This window comes from Brienomyrus brachyistius, chromosome 16 (assembly GCF_023856365.1).
Source record: "Brienomyrus brachyistius isolate T26 chromosome 16, BBRACH_0.4, whole genome shotgun sequence".
NCBI lineage: Eukaryota > Metazoa > Chordata > Actinopteri > Osteoglossiformes > Mormyridae > Brienomyrus > Brienomyrus brachyistius.
In genome coordinates this window covers 24,441,784-24,460,847 of record NC_064548.1, presented here as the reverse complement: position 1 = coordinate 24,460,847, position 19,064 = coordinate 24,441,784, and the positions used below count along the sequence as shown (strand labels likewise).

At 48.0% G+C, this 19,064-nt stretch overlaps 1 protein-coding gene and 1 long non-coding RNA gene across 8 annotated transcripts in view; one reads left to right on the top strand and one right to left on the bottom strand.

Annotated features, from left to right (window-relative positions):
• Positions 1 to 13,342, top strand: part of LOC125709666 (RNA-binding motif, single-stranded-interacting protein 1-like) — a 37,856-nt gene extending 24,514 nt beyond the window's left edge. For 3 of the 6 annotated variants that reach the window (XM_048978334.1, XM_048978329.1, XM_048978335.1), the window contains exons 4-14: positions 741 to 832; positions 6,176 to 6,333; positions 7,115 to 7,194; positions 7,651 to 7,763; positions 7,899 to 7,948; positions 8,039 to 8,123; positions 8,242 to 8,292; positions 9,673 to 9,783; positions 9,927 to 10,007; positions 10,217 to 10,295; positions 10,569 to 13,342. In XM_048978334.1, the coding sequence (XP_048834291.1) occupies positions 741 to 832; positions 6,176 to 6,333; positions 7,115 to 7,194; positions 7,651 to 7,763; positions 7,899 to 7,948; positions 8,039 to 8,123; positions 8,242 to 8,292; positions 9,673 to 9,783; positions 9,927 to 10,007; positions 10,217 to 10,288 (893 nt within the window). In that variant the 3' untranslated portion in view covers positions 10,289 to 10,295; positions 10,569 to 13,342. Of the gene's footprint in view, positions 1 to 740; positions 839 to 6,175; positions 6,334 to 7,114; positions 7,195 to 7,650; positions 7,764 to 7,898; positions 7,949 to 8,038; positions 8,124 to 8,241; positions 8,293 to 9,672; positions 9,784 to 9,926; positions 10,008 to 10,216; positions 10,296 to 10,568 lie in introns of all 6 variants that reach the window. The other 3 variants (XM_048978333.1, XM_048978332.1, XM_048978328.1) reach the window with 3 other exon arrangements.
• Positions 13,343 to 13,370: 28 nt separating this feature from the next.
• Positions 13,371 to 19,028, bottom strand: LOC125709678 (uncharacterized). Of its 2 annotated transcripts, XR_007382806.1 has the most exons (4): positions 18,751 to 19,028; positions 18,148 to 18,253; positions 17,409 to 17,498; positions 13,371 to 15,137 (listed from the first exon to the last, which is right to left on the bottom strand). It is a non-coding gene; the product is annotated as an uncharacterized LOC125709678 (long non-coding RNA). The 2 variants fall into 2 exon arrangements; XR_007382805.1 differs by having other exon boundaries at positions 18,148 to 19,028.
• Positions 19,029 to 19,064: the final 36 nt, after the last annotated feature.

The following is a 19,064-nucleotide window of genomic DNA, read 5'->3' as shown; positions in this document are numbered from 1 at the left end:
CTTTGTGTATTTGTCTGTTTACGGTAATAATTTCATTTCACTCAAGTGACATACTAGCAACCACTATGGTTGTTGACCATGACAAAGTAGATCAGTGCTTCCCAACTTCCACATTTTTGCTCCTTCCCAGATTTTTACCCGACAGCCCACATTTTCACTACTTGGAGCAAAAACGCGGCCGATCCCCGAGCGCCTGAGGACCGGGTTGGGAAACACGGCTTTAGGAAGCTGTGTGTGTGGAAGTCCGGCCTTGAGCCGTCTCTGGGAACCTCAGTCATGCTGAGGTCTTTGCTGTGCCTACAGCACACAGCCACCATCCCGTGTGTGAATGAGTGTTTTATCGTTAGAGTTCAAATAAGCCGCTCCAGCACCTTGGAACCCTTCGTCCTCCCGGGAGTTAGTTCCTGAGCTCCGTGTAGAGCAGGAGGTCAACGGGGGTCAAACGGGTGGCCGTATCAGCCAGGAACATGGGGGCAACTGAACGCCTCAGTCTGCCTGATAGTGACATCACAGCTCATTTTCATTAGTATTATTAGTAATATGTAGCTAGTTAAGTCAGGAGGTTTACGCCTGTGTCCTTACCTCTCACACTCCTGCTCTGGGGGAATCTAGCTGCGCTCTAGGTAATTTGGTCGCGGCCCCACTGACTGTTAATGCTGTTCCGAATGTACACTGCCCGCCTCACTCCCTGCCCGCCTCACTCCCTGCCCGCCTCACTCCCTGCCTGCCTTCTCTCCTAGGTTATGGCTTTGTGGATTTCGATAGCCCATCTGCCGCCCAGAAAGCCGTCGCTGCCTTGAAGACCACCGGTGTCCAGGTGCAGATGGCGAAGGTGAGGGTATGGCTCCATCCAGCCGTGCATGCTGCAGCCACCACCACTAGTCGGGGGGGGGGGGGGGGGGTCACATCAGCACAACCACACAACCACAACTCGACATCCATCCTCAGAATCCCCCTCCCCCATGTTCTGGGCCTCATGCCTCTATCACATCTCCAAGCCGAGGTCCCCCCCAACTTAGAACACAGTGATTGAATATGATTGACTATAACAATTTGGGTGAGATTTGTGGGGATTTTGGAGTGGGGGGGGGCATGTCATTGGCTGTCTTGCACAGAAGACTGTGATGCAATTCAACAGGGCGACTTGAAACTATGACTTTGTCTAGCGGCGCTTTCCCACGGCCACCATGAGCCAAGCAGAACCGCAAAGAGACTGTTTGTTTTCCATTATAAAGTATGCCAGTTGTACGTGAGCCGTGCCCACACTGTCATGGCCCCGCTTACTGCTAACCGAGCTGATTGGGTCGCCACCATCACTGGTTAAAATGCACAGAGATTCCGGTGTTCGGCATCGACATGCACAGAGATTCCGGCGTTCGGCATCGACATGCACAGAGATTCCGGCGTTCGGCATCGACATGCACAGAGATTCCGGCGTTCGGCATCGACATGCGCAGAGATTCCGGCGTTCGGCATCGACATGCGCAGAGATTCCGGTGTTCGGCATCGACATGCGCAGAGATTCCGGCGTTCGGCATCGACATGCGCAGAGATTCCGGCGTTCGGCATCGACATGCGCAGAGATTCCGGCGTTCGGCATCGACATGCGCAGAGATTCCGGCGTTCGGCATCGACATGCGCAGAGATTCCGGCGTTCGGCATCGACATGCGCAGAGATTCCGGCGTTCGGCATCGACATGCGCAGAGTTTCCGGCGTTCGGCATCGACTTGCGCAGAGTTTCCGGCGTTCGGCATCGACTTGCGCAGAGATACCGGCGTTCGGCATCGACATGCGCAGAGATACCGGCGTTCGGCATCGACATGCGCAGAGATACCGGCGTTCGGCATCGACATGCGCAGAGATACCGGCGTTCGGCATCGACATGCACAGATTATCTGAAGGAAAAATAAATTTTTAGTAGTATTCATTATTAGTAGTATTGCACATCGTGATGCATTCTCGATTTACTTCCAAGTTATAGAACAGCTGAACAGAATGCATTCATCATGCAGAATGCTAATTCCGCTACCGTTTGGTACTGACATAACACGGCGACTGTCACAGATGTGCTAGTGGAAATTAGTTAAGAGGTATACGGCGTGTGAACAGTAAATAAGCACCAAATGCCTTTACCAAGCCGCCCCTTCTGCAGTGGAAAACCGAAGTGAGCTGGAACCGCAGTGTAACCGGGCTGTGGCCTGTCTCTCTTCGCGGTACAGGCCAGGTACAGCCTGGTTCCTGTTTGCCAGTGGAAAAGTTCCATAATGTTGGCTCTCATTTTCACCCTAAACTTCTTCAGGTGTTCTGTAGCTCGCAGGGTTAGGGGTATGTGCCTACGTCCAGTGGGTTTAATTTAATTTCGTGACCATGGCTGATATGATCCTCTCTGCTATGTACCCAGCAGGAAGGGGGGGGAAGCTACAAACCAAAGGAAGCCATGTGAGCTGGAGTGGGTTGTGGGTTGGAGTGCTAACAGGAACAGGCAGGAGACATCGGGGGGGGGGGGGGGGCATCATCCTTGGCTCATCTAGGGACCCACAGCCGTCCGTGACCGTACCCGCCAATGGGATGTGGACCTGAACTCCTCTTGGCTTACCGGCTGCACCTTCACCGAAGCGAGACATGCCCCAAAGCCAAGAGCGGTCATTGGTCGTCATTTAACCACGGTCCCACTGAATTCAAGTCCTTCGTTCTCGTGGCCATGTGAGCTCAGTGTGCATGAGTCCCTTGAAGCGCGCGGGGGAGAACAGCAGCAGACTCCGTGTCTCATAGTCCATCACGGCTGGGGGCCCGAGGGGACGGGGGCTCCACGGCGACTTGGGGGGGGAACAAACAGCGTTACTCTCCCAGACATAGGAAATGGGAAGCGTGGTAATTGGAGGTTGTCACAGCAACCAGCTCCGTAAGCTGGGAAAGCGGAGCCCGTAAATCCGGGCAAGAATACGAGAATCTAATTCCCCACCAATCTCAGAATGCTAATGCCATCTTTGCAAAATTCCTCCGCCCTCGTTTCATTTTTAATTAAGATAAAACAGTTCTGGTGGGCTTGGCCGACTCTAATCCAGGTATTGTTCACCGTAAAGGCTATTAAAAATCTCAAGCCTTTCCGTTGACTTTTTTTTTTATTACCGAGACTTAGTGGGAGTTAATGGACTGGCTGACAAAGGCCTTTTCAAGCGTGCTTGTCTTTTCCAACAGAGGTATTCAAATACAGAGTCATTATTTAAATGGTGCCGGATGGAGAGGGGGGCTCTGTGTAGGGTGTAGCTGTAACGAGTTTCCTCCCAATTACGGAGGGGGTCCGGATCGCTCCCACTTTCCGTCCATTGCTGATTGCAGCACTTCACCCTGTTTACTCTCTCGGCCGTCAGTTCGAGACGCAGCAGCGGCAGCGTAAGCCGGTGAAAATGAGGCCCATCGTGGAGGGGTGCCTGTCCTCCGGCGCCCGCACCAAACACGCTCCGTCCTGGCCTCGGCATGTCCACTTCACCCCGCAGTCCCGAAAGTAGGCTGACCCAAACCGGCCGGCACCCTTTCCTCTAGCCCATCGTTTTCATAGAGCAGTTCAGCTCAGACTCGTGTCAGTGTGACTGCTCCCCCACCACCTGTGGTGACACATCTCCAAATGGCTGGTTAATGACGCACGATATGCTCGGAAGGATGTCGTATCCAGACCGGTAGGAGGCGGACTCTGTGTATGTATGAGGCGCCCCTGCACGCTTACCCCAGAGAACTTTCCGGAATGTGCCTCCCAGCTTTCACCTCTGAGACCCCCCCCCGTTCTACTGTTAGTCCTTTTCCATCACCAGCCCGTCTGATTCAAGTAATTAACACATGAAGATGATTAACTACTCATCGCACTCTCTATTGGTCGACCCAGGTGTGCTTTGCGCCGGTTCACCTGCCACATCTCCATGCGGTGATGTTACACAGCTGCTGCTCTCATCTATCTAAAGAGGGAGATGTGACCTTTCGAGCCACAGATCACGATGAGGGGGCTGCATCTTTAAAGAACTTCTTATATAAAGTACTTGTTGTTTTGACTGAAAATATAATGATCTGTTTAAGAAGTTCTGCTGGATTTCATTCAGCTTTTGTAAACACGAGCTCTGCATCGCGTCTCTGCTCCTGCCTGTGATGTTTATTTCTACGTGGGCTTTTTGTGCAAGAAGGTGTCTTGTGCGCAGGTTGCTGTCTGCTTGGCATAGCCTGATGTCTCCAGGTGAGCCAAGATGGTGGACAGTCTGCTGTTCACCACTATAGCTTATAATAATGGTGATGATAATGGTAAAAACCCAGAAAGGTGGGGGTGGAAGTGCCGGATCTTCTCAGCCTAAATACAGTGTAACTGGAGGATCTGCCGAGTTGAGGGTGATAAGGCTGCTAAATGCTGCTCTTTACTCCATTTGTAATGCGATCCTGCTGAAGTGACTAATTGCGTATCGATATACCGGGTGGGCGGGGTGGAGCATGTGAAAGCATGTGACGTAGACGTGGCGCTCTTTGGCAAGACCGCCAATCAGGCGCTCTCCATGAGCAGGCTGCAGTCACATGACTTTCAATGACAGGCTGATTGGCTGGTGTCACTGAACACTGCAGAAACAGATGTCTTGGTTTCTTGCCAGTTATCTGTCCACGGCCCACGGAGGCAGACAGACGGTACAGTTGTTTGCCTGTCTAAAATCTTTGAGTCGAAGACTGTCTCGCTTCAGATGGGAGCTTAAACAGCCTCTGTAAAATGCATCATTTTTACCCATAATGCAGTGTGGCTCGAGGTGCTGAAAGCCCTTCCTGTAACCCCACTGTTAGGCAAACATGAGAAGCAGCATTATTTTTCTCGGTTATAAACACGGTACTGGTGATGGTTTAAGGGTGAAGGACCAAAACGCAGAGGCCGTATGAACCAGCACACCACCTCAAAGTGTTATGTAAGGATGATCGTCTGCCTATGTCGTTTGATGTCCACGGCCCAGTATCGGCTCACACACAGCGACAGGAGGCCAGTCATGACACGGCCAATCGGAGCAGAGCAGAGGAAGTGGGAAATGCGCAAGAACATGAACAGTGGGGAGGCGCTGAATGCTGCCCTGGGAACGTGGACCTTTTTGCCCCATTTAAAGCCGCAAGCTGAGAAGCAATTTAACCCCCCCCCAAGCTGAAGAGATGCTCGCTTTGGCTAAACAAACCTCCCCTTCCCACCTTGCCAAACACTGATTGCAGCCTCCCCCCCCCCCCGGCCTGCATTAAGCCAGGCCCGTCCCCCAGCTGGTTGTCCAGTGTGCGCGTTCATTTTTTTTTATATTTGGTGTTATTTATTTATTTTAAAATCCCCGTCAGCGATTTGCCCTGGTAATCCAATCCGGGCCCGCGCAGGGCGCGAAGACGGCGGTTTGCTGATGAATATTAATGCGCCGGAGCCGTCCGCGGGGAGGGGGTGGCGCAGCGGTTGTGCTGACGCGGGCAGAAGGAGAGGCGGTGTGGGCTGGAGCAAACTGCAGGCAGCATGCTGATCGCCGGCTGGCCATGACCCGGCCCTGTGAAGGGAGTGGGCCCCACACAGCCCACGGGGGCCTAGAGGAGGAGATGTATTTTATTTAAGATGTTTTCCCCCCCGCCACCCGGAAGCGTTGTCGACCTCCCTATAATCTGTCTGTCCCGGGTAACTCTGGCACCGGTAGTGACCCGCACGGCTTACTGGAATGCTCAGCGGGTCCCCAGTCACGTCCGGGATCGTCTGTCTTGCTTCAGAGCAGAAACGCGATCCGGCTCCTTCAGTACGGAGAATTCGGCCCTCGAGCGCCGTGAGAAGGCCAGCCGCGGAGCGAGTGACTGTTTTCTGTTTGTGGGAACGCGCACAGCCCATGGATTTAGGAGCAACCAACAGGCCTGGTTCCCCTGGGGGAAGGGGGGGGCGAGAGGGTTGATGCCAGCCAGTGGTTTTTTTTTTTATTTATTATTCTAAAGCAAGGCAAACTGTTTCTTTAAGACAGACACTTTGAACTCTTACACCCAACACCCGCCAACCCCTCCCAGAGAATTCCACACTGCATCTGTAATTACGGGTTATCCTGGAGATTGCTTTGATTTTTGCTCTGGGCTGAGAGCCTTTCTGTAAATGAACACGATCTCTGTGTAGTTTCCAGTTTAAGGTCCCGGCCTCTCTCTCCCCCCCAGCAACAAGAGCAGGACCCGACGAATCTGTACATCTCCAACCTGCCGCTGTCCATGGACGAGCAGGAGCTGGAGAGCATGCTGAAGCCTTTCGGACAGGTCATCTCCACGCGGATCCTCAGGGATTCTAACGGTGCTAGCCGGGGGGTGGGCTTCGCCAGGTGAGGGTGCCGCGCCTGATCCTGGATCAGCTTTCCATTTCAAAGGGGAACCGAGGACGCAACATGCATTACGTTCTAATGTTCGGTTTCGCAGTGTCTCAGGATTGCTTTGACGCACCAACTACTGAAATGGAACTGGTCTGACCACTGCTGTGCCAACATTGTTCCTATCTGGGGTTTTCTGTGCCTTCTAGGGTGTTACACTAACATTTCCCCCTGGCATAAATGAAATACTATCTCATCTTCCGATACCACATAGATATGCCCCTGCCCATTTTAGCACCTGAGCAATAGTTAGCATGATGGTCCCTTCAGTTTATCACCATTGATGGTCTGTAAGATTCTCTTGACATGTTATTGGTTAAATTATGAAACCTTTGGCCCCCTCCCCTGGAGGTCGTCGTAACAGCAGAGGGTCACCTGAGTACTGATTACATTCCGTGGGGGTCCCACCCTGAGCACCTCCTTTCCGGCTCGCCGAGCCACTTGGCCAATTAGCTAGAAAACCAGACTCATACCCCTGCCCACCCCTTCCCTGCCAAGCCGTGATTCGTGTGTCCTGACACACCGGAGGTGCACCGGAATCCTTAAGGCAGCACGCAGACTAGCCACTGCTGCAGGGGGGACATTCATTGGGACTTTCTGTTGGACCCATAAGCCAAGTGCGTAGCTTGAAGCCGTGGACACGGGCAGTCGCTAAGCTAATCGGGCAGTCGTTGGTGCAGGACAGTCGTGTGAATCATCGCAGCGTGTCACTCACCTGTGCACACGTGTCTTTCAGGATGGAGTCGACGGAGAAGTGTGACGCCGTGATCTCGCACTTCAACGGGAAGTTCATCAAGCTGCCGCAGGGAGGTCTGGGTAAGCAAACGAGCACAAGAGGCCCCACCTTCTCTGCCAGTTTCGTGCCCTCACGCACACACGATGTTTTGAGGAACTCAAACCCTGTGTGATGCTATCAAGCGAAACAAATGAAATCTCCATATGTCAGACCCCTTGGGTTGTCTTCAGACACCTGGCTGATGTTCGCCTGAACATCCGGGGTAGTCTCCAGCTCTCCTGAGAGGTGGTGGTGACAGGTGATTCATAGCTTAAGTTCCCTCTGTTGGCTAAAAAAAACAGTTCTTTCTTAAGACTGATGAGGAAGCTGCATTTTTGGCAGGCCTGTCCGACAGAAACGTCACTGCCAAGTAAAATGTAGCAAGCGGCCCAGGGTCTTAGTGTCATCCATAGACGTCCGCAATCCTGTTGGGTCGGTGATGCAGGCCTTCGGGGCTGTCTGTGAGGGTGCGGTCCTCATCCCGCTGTGTCCTGCAGCTCCCTCGGAGCCTCTGCTCTGCAAATTCGCCGACGGCGGACAGAAGAAACGCCAGAGCCAGAGCAAGTACGTGCAGAACGGTCGTCCCTGGCTGCGGGACGAGGTGAGGCTTGTGAGTACTGCCTTCGCATTTCTGGACAACGTGGGGGGGGGGCTGCACAATCTGGCACGTCTCTGCATGTTGGGGGGGGGGGAATTGTGGGAAACCTTGGTGTGACCATTCCTTTGTTGGGCCCCACCCCCCCAGGCCGGGATGACCCTCACCTATGACCCCACCACCGTAGCCCTGCAGAACGGGTAAGGGGGGCTCGGGCCGAGAGGATGTTGCTCTGCTGTAAATGTGGCGGCCTGCTGACCAATCCCTTTCTTTGTTCCTGCCATGTTCAGGTTCTATCCGTCACCGTACAGTATTGCGAACCGGATGATGCAGACGTCCATGAGCCCATACATCTCGCCCATCTCTACCTATCAGGTGGCTGTCTATCTCGTCGTGTGGCTCCCGTGAGGGTGGGGCCGTGCGGGTAGATGCATACTTGCTGTCCCGTGCTGTAGTCCTGGTTGCTGACGCAGGCATGTCCGTCCTCTTCCAGGTGCCGAGCCCCTCCTGGGTGTCCCATCAGCCTTACATCATGCAGCACCCGGTAAGAGCAGAGCAGCCTGATATTCTGTCTTCCTCAGTCCTCTTCATCATCTTCCTCCCATCGTTTTGATTTCATTTCCCTCCTGCAATCACAGGGGGGCCTTGAACTCCCTCCCCCCCACCAATTCCCACTTTCCTTTCGTACCATCTGCACGTCTAATTCTATTAGTCAGCTGTTATCCAACCCCTGATTATCCCAGTCAGGCATGCAGGTGGTGCAGGAACACATGTGGACCTTCTGGGTGTGTGTGTGTGTGTGTTGTCTGTGTGTGTGTCTGTGTGTGTGTGTGGGGAGGGGGGTACCTTTGTAATTCGAATCTGAAGGGTTTTCAAACGGCTGTTTGCTAGGTTTTATTGTATCATTCCCATTTATTTATCGCTGGTGCGCAGCGAGCACTGTGACTGGACACGCTGGCCCCCGTCGCTCTGCTCGTGTGCAGCCATCGGAGCCGTGTTGGCAAGTGCGGTCGCAGGAAATGCGTAGATGTCGTAGCTGAGGCTTTTCACTGACAACGTGGAATAAACCCCGCCCCCTCGTCTTCGCTGGCCCGCTCGCACCTTTTGCTTTTGCTCCAGCGCTGCAGGATGGCAGATGGCTCCAGCAGAGGGCGCGTCTGAGCGAGATGGCGGGTGCTCGCCTCAGACCGCGAGCACCGCGTGACACCCCCGCTCTGTTCCCGCCCTCTGTTGCTGCGGGCTGCCTCTTCCTGACAGTAGCCCAGCTCCGCGCAGTAACGTGTGTGACCGCCTGGCAGGCCGCTATCCGCCGCCTGTGCTTTGACACCGCGGCCGGCCGTACCATGTGACGCGCGGACTTGCTGCCGCCACCCGCCAGCTCCGTGCGATACGCAGTCAGCTCTCGGGTTGCTCTTTGCAGTCAGGCCCGGGCTCAGACGTTTCCCTAACTGGGAGGAGAGCTGGTGCAGCCCGGCCTGCTCCAGTAAAGGCGGCGCTGGCTTTGCTGGGGCCCCCAGTGGCCGTTTCTGTGTATCTTATGGCTCCGTGACAGGAGATGAGTTCTCTTCTACCTCTCAAGGGCTTTCGCTTCCTCTAAACCAGGAAATTCACACGTCTTTTTATGCCCTGTCTTTAAGAGTTTTGTTTTTAACACCAGAAACATTCAGCTATAAAACTGTTTTGTTATTGCCATCTTTTAAATAGTACATGTGATTGCGTTTGGTTTTCCATGTCATTGTTTCTCTGTGGTTTTCGGTATTGGGTATGTCTATAAATCATACTTTCAGAGAAAACGACTTTTGCGCAATGATTTCTGGGGCAGTTCCTGTTGCTAACCATCAGAGGGAACTAACTCGCCCTGCTCCTTCAGCTACCGATCCTCGCCTGCCCAAGAAGCCGACTCTCTTCCCTTTCCCCAATCCAGGCAGCAGTTTTTTCGCCCTCTATGGACCATGCTATGTCACTGCAGCCCACGTCCATGATGAACCCCCTGACTCAGCAGATGGGCCAGCTGTCCATTAGCAGCACCGGCACGGTGAGGCGAAGCGAGGCTCCAGCTCAGGGCAGAGCCCGTATTTCAACTCGCGTGACGAAGCGCCGAGTCCTATCAGCATGTGGTGTCATATTGTGAGGCAGCGTTTGATGTGAACGTGCTGTTTTCTTTGTCTCCGTCTACAGTTCATGCCAGCCAACACATCTATTCCGACAGCCTTCATTCCACAGTACGCCCACATACAGACTACGGGAGTTCAAGCTGAGGTCTGTCATCTCTCTTATTCAAAGCATCAGTTTCGCTTCAGGGTTGACCTTGAAGAGCTCTGGGTTTTTTCACAGAAAGGGCCAATGCGGAGTGTAAAATGAGCATGAACTTTTATGGTACCACAGAAGGTCATCAGGAGAAGGTTTGAGAACATCTGTGAGGCTCCTGCCCTGACAGTGGCACCTCCTTTCTTCTGTCTTATCTTCAGGAGAACAGCGGGCAGCATGCGGTGGAGTCATCCAGCGATCACTCTCCTTACGCTTATCAGCAAACCAAGTAGACTTCAGGTATGGGCTTGCCGAACTCCGTCACATCGTGACGGCAAGCTGCCGGCGTTGTCTTAAGAAACTGAATGTCGGAGCAAGTAGGTTGTGGGTTCCAATCCCAAAAGGGAGACGCGCACTCTCACCGTTTAGCCTGACTTACAGACACCAGAAAGCGAGTAAGAGAACAGCACATGCTCCGCTCTATGTCCCAGAGAAGGCAGCAGTTTGAAATAACGGTAATGTCACGTGTAGGAAAACTCACCTGTCCTGATGTCTCGCTCCATCCCTTCTCAGATGTACGTGGGAGGCCCACAGGAGGAATCTGCCCACACAGCTGACGCGGTCCTCGCTTTCGACTTTGGTTCAGCTTTACAAGACATGTCAGCGGTTTGCACAGGTTCTACAGAGAATTTCTTTTGGTTGTCTTTTGTTTGTTTTTTTTCATTTGTTTTATAACAGGACTCAATGGAAGCTACTTTGGCAAGAGTTCCAGGAAACGCGAAACATGCTTAGTTTCATCAAGGGATGCTAATTAAAAAGAAAAAAAGGAAAACAAAAACATTTTTATTTTAATAAAGAAAGAACGTTTATTTTTTACCAATTGCCACATGGACAAAAGGACTTCAATCATGGGGGATTGTGTGAAGTTTGGTGCATGACAGCAGAGATGTCTTATTTTTTTATCTTTTATGATTTTTAAAGCTTTTTGGTTTGTTCTGTTTTATACGGAGATCATTAATTAGCTAGACATGTTAAAATGAGTTGTTTCTTTATGTGGTTGCTGTGTGAGTGTTGCTATGGTGAAGTAAGACTCTGTTACGACCCCCGCCCCCAAGAAGACATCGTCTTTTAGTCCCGGCTAATCCTACTGTTGTTCGATTTGCCTTACGTTTTCTAAACAGCTATGTTTTAAGGCTTACAGAGCAAGGAAAGAACTCTGAAAACAATTGCCTTGTAAATTAGCTAAGTAGGACTTTTTTAACATTGAACTGAATCCATTCGATGTTGCTTGCTGTTTTATTTTGTTTTATCCCCTGATGATATCTGCTGAATATTAGAAATAGAAGATTTAGGATAGAACAGTAGGATAGACATGTTTTGAGTGGCGTTTGAGAATCTCATCTTCTTTTGATAGGGTGTATTGTTTGTACAATCAGAAATTTAAACTTGGCTCTTTTTTGAATGTGGTAGAAATTTATGAACTGAATGCTGAATGATGAACTTTTCAATCTTCTTTGTTTTAAAGATGTGTAGTTTTAGGAAAAGGAAAAAATGTTGCAGTGGGAGTTCTAGGTCAGGGGAGGGGGGGATTATTGTCAGATTGGTGGGATTGCAATTTTTTGTGTATTTGTTCAGTTAAAATGCAAATAGACAAACCTGGACTTATGATGCAACAACACTCTAACAGAAAGCCTTTTTTAAACTGTGGCAAAAGTTCATTGTAGTTCAGACTTAGGCAAGTCGCGAGGTGGGAAATAGACTTTACTAAACTAGCTCTTTGATAGTAATAACTAAAAAGCATGGCACTTTCCAAAAGTTTACTTCACCAAAGAACTGTGAGCTAGCAAATGAGGACCCGGCGTGATGCTGTGCTTCGACTTGAAGATCCGACGTTACTGACGTTCTCCCCCGTCCTCCCTGTTCCCGCCAGCTGCCCTCGCCTAGATCGCCATTCGGAGAATGTGCCTTTTTTGTACATTTGCGTTCAGTTTTTTTTTTTTTTTTTCTTCTCCTCCTATCTCGTTAACTTATGGACACAACAGAATGAAGGACGATTTCCTTGAACCAGCGGGGGTCGTTGTACCCTCCGATTTCATCACTACAAAAAGAAAGAAATGCAATACATGTGTTCGGTGCAAAAAAAAACAATGGAGGAAGAACAGACAGCTTGATATAAGGAGAACATGTTTGATGGCAAGCAGGTCATTCGGTTTGAAATCGTAACATTTCAAAAAAGGCTTTAAATTGAGTTGTCTTCCACCAGACTATGTTGTGCCCTGATCTTTGGTCTGGCTGACCAGTTATCTACCTCAGACTTCTTTTTGCCATTCTTTAGCCCCCCCTCTCCTTTTGTATTGGGTCGGGCTTGCAGGTCCAGCCCACCCCCATTCTACACACACATACACGCACACACACACATACACGCACGCACGCACACACACACACACACCATCCTCTCCCAGACTAAAAGCTGAGCTCAGGAGCTAGCTATATAATCTCTTTTCTACCGCCCCCACTCGCGCCTGGTACCCCCCCACCCCACCCCACCCCCTTCCCCAGAACATGGTTATCGTCGTGCGCGGAGACGTCGTGCGCCAGCCGCCACTGTCTGCAGGGCGGCCGTCCGCAGGGCCGCCGCTGTCTGCAGGGCGGCCGTCCGCAGGGCCGCCGCTGTCTGCAGGGCGGCCGTCCGCAGGGCCGCCGCTGTCTGCAGGGCGGCCGTCCGCAGGGCCGCCGCTGTCTGCAGGGCGGCCGTCCGCAGGGCCGCCGCTGTCTGCAGGGCGGCCGTCCGCAGGGCCGCCGCTGTCTGCAGGGCGGCCGTCCGCAGGGCCGCCGCTGTCTGCAGGGCGGCCGTCTGCAGGGCCGCTTTCCCAGCTGGAAGCAGAGGGGTCCTGCTTGTCGCGAAGCAGCCGCCAGGCACCCGAGAGGCGTTTTGCTGCTAGTTGTGTCTGAATCAAGTGCCACACGTCGTCTGGGTCCAGAGTTTGAAGAGGAATTTGGGAAAGGAATGTGCATTTAATCAACCATCTTGTACTAGACAGCCATTAAATTATATTAAAAAAAAAAAAGTAATAATTTATGAAGAAAGAACTTTTGTACAGACTGTTTGAAGAAATTTAAAAAAAAAAAAGATTTTCATAGATGTCTATATGATCAAGAGGATTTTTCGTTCTCTGGACTTTGCCAGAGGCAGCCTGTCTTTCCAGTGACACGACAGACTTTACTCTGTTTTTCTTTCTAGTCTTGGTTACAGCCAAAAAGACATTTTAACTGTAAATTTGATTTTGATTTAAGTTTATTTCTGTTAAATTTTGTTGAAATGTTTGAATAAAATCTTGTTGGACCTATGACTGACTGACTTCTGGCTACATGTAACTTAGGGGGGGGGGGGTCACTGCTATGTTTCGCCTTCAAGGGCTCCTGTACTGCATCAGCCGGACTGCAAGGCTTGGCCCTAGTCCTGGGCCTTGCAGAAAACAGCCTGGCGTAGGCTGGTGTGTTGTGCTGTTTGATCCATATCGCCTCCCTGTGGGGCTCTCGCATCACTGCACCATCATCAAGGTCAAGACATTCTGACTGATTTCTTAATCATCACGAGGGTTGTAGACCATGGAACATTGTGTAAGGCCTTCAAATTTTTCTCATTGCGGAATTCTTGGTATGTTATGGTGTATGATGGGTAATCTGAGAAGGAGAAGGGAAGACGTTATGTGTGTGCATCATGCAGGCTGTGAACTGCTACTCGTCCCTCTGGATGCTGTGTGAATGTCAGACTTGCTGTGACTATTTCCAGTTGTTGGTATTTAGTCTGTTCCTGCAGGACATGAGCATTGCTTGGTCTGATCACTAGGGGCAGTAGCCCTGAGTGTTACCACTGCTGCAGGTCTTCATTCACTGAAATACAGAAAGTCAAGCCTGGGGTAAACTTGACGAAGGCCCTGATTTTTTTTTTTTAGGTTAGAAACATGCCCTCTGTTGGAGCTTCTGTCACCTCAGACAAACTTGGATCTTGTGACTTCAAAAACCCTCACAAAAGCAATAGTCCTTCTGAATTCAGTGTGAATCAGAATTTGCTTCATTTACCAGATACTGTATCATGGTGCATTAGGCAAGGAAAAAAAGAGTGAAACTTGGGGTCTGAGCGCTGGTTCGGCCTTTCAGGCTTTAGGAGTCGTGCTCGAGGGCCCAACAGAAGTGTTCCTGCTGTGCTGAATACAGGACTGTCCAATCACAGGCATAGAGGCCTAACTCACTGAGCCACCCCCCAACAGGTAAATAGATCAGAAAGCATGTCTGTCCAACACTGAACAAATGTGGAGTCAGAATATGCCTCTCCAAGGCTTATCAAAAGTGATGTTACAGCTGATTTACGCCTCTCCAAAGCCTATCAAAAGTGATGTGTCAAGACTGATTTACGCCTCTCCAAAGCCTATCAAAAGTGATGTGTCAAGGCTGATTTACGCCTCTCCAAAGCCTATCAAAAGTGATGTGTCAAGACTGATTTACGCCTCTCCAAAGCCTATCAAAAGTGATGTGTCAAGACTGATTTACACCTCTCCAAAGCCTATCAAAAGTGATGTCACGGCTTATTTTTGCTTATGCATTGAGCCTATGCAGACCTTACACCCTGTCCTACACCACTGCCAGCACTTATACTGGTGTGTGGTCTGTGTCGCTGCAAGGGATAATTTCTGGGGAGGTGTGTCAATATGCTGTACTCGCCGTACACCGACAGATTCTGTTCAGTGTGAAATAGCCTTACATTTTGTTAGTGGAATGAAGAGTCTGAAGTACCTAAGCCACATAAATGGGTGCTGGCGGTTTGTAACTGTATGACTTTCCAGGTTACACAAAGGTGTTATCTAGTGAACTAAGGTAAAATATGGGTGGCCATAAATTATTTATATGCAATGACTGGTTACTCCTGTCCTCCAGTGGACAGAGAGGACTATGGTCTCCGGTTAGCCGTTAAGGCAGTTGCTGGGCTTCAGATTTCAGCAGTAAAACAGTGTGAGAGAGGCCCGTTCACAACCTGCTGCTGCTTCTGCTGATACTGAGATGCTGAAGGTCCATCCATTTGGTTCTGTGGCTCCTGCAGGATGGAATGAAAGAAATCTTCTGGTATGATGTCCTCTCTGGATACTGAGACATATCAGACAGCGAGAGATGTGTCCCAAGGAACGTTAGTCACTCAAACACTTTACATAAAGCATCACCATTTCGTTATATTATACAAATGTTTATCACAGTTAAATTACAGATTTTTCTCATCAAGGATTTTTTTTCATCACAATGAATGTTACATATGTACTACGAATAAACGTGCTGTAGTATGTGCAAAAACAAGTCAAAAATGTTTTAAACATTGCTGTTAACAGTCTTTTTTCCATTGTGGGTTTAGTTTATGACGATCTGCATAAACAACTCAGAGTAAACTCTTTAATTGATGCCGCATGAGACATAGCGGGTCTGTCTTTACTGTGTATCCGAAGCGCCACCTCTTGGAAAGACGCCGTCATTTTTTGTAATTATCTGCAAATGTCGCTGCTCATTGTGAACGCAAGTTCCATAACTAATATGATATATATAAATATCTTCTGGTTAATTGGCCAAATAAAATGATGCATTATATGTATTTATCCTTTATGCGTTATTGCTAAAAAAAAAAAAAAAAACAAGTTTCAGTAATGGGACACATCGAAACAATTGATAAATGTTATTCGTCATCAATCGGACTTCCCAGGCCAAAGATGTGGTATGGTCAATGATACCCTTCACGGGTTTGAAGAATAATTTCGGATTAAACTAACAGACATGTTTTTATTTGGATATAACTGAATGTTTTCGCCAGCTAACGAAACCAAATGTTAGCTGTTATCTGGAGATTGTGCCCACGCCCACTTATAAACACTTGGAATCTTCCCACAGCCCAAGTTCGCTGAAAGTCGGCCTAAGTCTCCCCACATGTCCGGTCTTGTTAGATGATGCAGTCATGCTGTGTAATGCGCAACTGTTTCTAATGCCGGTGAAATTTTCTTAGCCGAAAATAAGACGGGATCATTTTTCTGCATTATATTATTGTGCAATAATGAGTTTATGAATGCGAGCGATTTAATGGGGGGTTCAATTTTATTCTGATATTCCGGATTTAGGATCCTTGCTTATTTTAAATCCTACTCCGCTGCTAGGATATATATCTCTGTATCTGTTCTTGGACTTCTTTTGTTAATTTATACACTTCCCTTTGGCTAGACCATTTAAAGATTTGGGTTTAATTACTGCCCTATATTTTCACGAGAATGACATAAAAATCTAGGCCATAACAAAGGGAAATATTGATGCGTGACATTTGCAGCGCATTAACTTCCTTCAGGCAATCACCGGCGGGCTGAAACTTGATTTTTTATTTTTAATAACTCAAATGCAATAAAGTGCTGTTGTGCTCTGCCGGGCATTATGCAAGAGCGGATAAACGAGTCCATTTTCATCAGTCGTCCATGATGACAGTTATTTGTACTTTTTCGTGTCACGTTTTACTCGAAGAAATAAAAAGCGGAAAGCTGCAACTTTTTCAAAAAATGTATATGCATCCTTTTATTTCTGTTTTAATGTAAACCGAAGGGTCTTTTACCTTCAGTAGTGTGGGAATCGGTAGCTGGAACAATGCATAATAAAGTTTAAATGCGGTTTTGGAAATATGTTATTAATGTAAATTTATGGTTAAAACTTAAAATATGTTTTGATAATAGATAATGTAAATTATCGATATGCAGTAGGCCTGTTCAACTCCCTTCATATTCGCAAATCTGGGACATTAGTCGTTTCGGTTACTCGACAGTTGGTCGTGAACAATCGGGAAAAAAGTGTTCGACTTTACGGATAATATGGCAGAAACTAGTAAACCACGCGTAAGCCAAAAACACTTCTGAAAATGATTGGATCGCAAATATTTAAATCATATCATATTTAAATTATAGCGATATGTTAGGCCTAATGTAGGCGCGTGCCATATCTTTAATATTTAAACCTTTTGACAAGTCTGCGCCTGAGTAGTGTGCTTTAACCATTATCTGAATCTCTCCACTGCACTTGCTCAAATTAGCTGGTGGCAGCATGTAGCTGTTAGGACTTAGGACCTAGATCTGAAACACAAAAGCTACACGACTGGAAATTTTAGTGGATCGATAGGCCTACATGATCTCATATCCCGCAAATGTGTTAGAAAAATAAAGTTACCGAGACTATTTGGCTGTAAGTTAGCCAGTGATCTCTCCCATAAATGTCAATATACACATTTATAAATACCATTCATTTGCCACTTATTTTATGATACAATATTTTGGCAAATTTTCCGTTATTAGTTTTTCGTTGTTTGTTATTCTGTGCCACTCTTTGGGGTTCAGTTGTTCCTACCTCTCTTTTTCCAGGCTACTTCTCTTTTTATTTTTGATTTATCCTTTATTTTTCCAGGCAACAGAACAATTTCTGATTTATATTGACGGCCTGCAAAAGACAAAAAATAACCTTTTTAGGACAATGGGTAAAAGAGATAAAGACAAAAAAACATATTGCGAACATAAATAATACAAATACAATAATCCGAATACGAAATACTGTATAAACATCAACAATTATTCAGATCCTTTAACCTCTGGTAATGCTGCTACTCACTGTAATTCTTTGATGTAGGCACTATTAACTGACATTTTGCATAAGTCTATATGACAATAAACGTAAAGAAAATACATGTTAATCATTGTCCTCGGACTTTACCACTGTAAATGAGACTAAGGGTGACGATACACAGAGAAACTTTTTGTTGCCTGGCACTGTTTCCCATTGATATTGGGCAATAAATTTCTGCTTGAATAACTTTGATCGTCAGTGGGATCATTTTCGCTATTATCCCGATCCAGATGAGCTGCCATTTCGTTGCCAATTGCCCAGCAACTTTGCTCAAAATGTTGCCACGCATGTGTATCATCACCTTTAGGGGCTGCTAACCTCAAAGAATTAAATAGTGAAGTTGTTTTATTATTATTATTACAACCACAGCATGTTTGATTATTCTACAGAAGAGTCGGTATATATTTGCCTTCCATATAACAAATAATTGCGAGGAACGCACCGGGTAATTCATCATGAGACTAACCTGGCTTTGCAGATAAGAGGTTTCTCTTCCACGGGAGCCTCATTAAAACCAGCATTTCTCTCTGTTTATCTACTGCACTCATTTACAATAGATGATTAGAGTGCAGCTGAAATATATAAGGGACAAGCCTGTTTTGTTTGCTTTCGAACGTTGTCTAATCAAGGCCACAATTATCTACTGAAAGTGACACAACATGTTACGATCTATATTTACAACCTAAATACCAAAAAAAATCGGATTTAGACACAACGTGCAGGGTTTTACACAACAGATAACAATATTAAGCACTGATCTAGTGTAGATTGAATAGGAATGAGAGGTGGGCGGTGCAGCGCAGGAATGCATTACACACTTTGTTACGTATTTACGCCTAGGCTGTCTACTTCTGGGAAACGTTTTGTCACAACAAAGCCAAGGTTAATTTGCCAAGTTAGTTGACTTCATATTCAGTACACCTCGGTCCAAATGGCAGCTCTTCTTACACAGCCTATGATTTGTGATTTCTTGTAACTGACACACGGCTATGCTTTTTTTGTCTTTTTTTTTTTTTTTTTAAAAAAAACAGATTTTATTGTCGTCACTTCAAATACCTATAATACCCACCACACCCAAGGGAGCCCGAAGCACAGACTCGTGTTAGTTTCCCCTCCCCCATCTATGGAGGAGTTATTTTTAACATAAAACTGTTTGCGCCGCGCAACGTCCTTCCGTGTCACTCCCTTTACAGTGTTTGGGTTTTCAGGTCGTTGTGATAGTTGAGCTGTTTTTTTTTTGTTTTATGTTTTCAATATTCCCTTGTTGTCTCTTCGGAATGTAAATTTAACCAGAATAATGAATTTGAACCTACGCCTGTGATCAAGGCTGTGACCGCACAACACTAAGAAGCCTGATTTTTTTTTTCTTGTGTATTTATATGT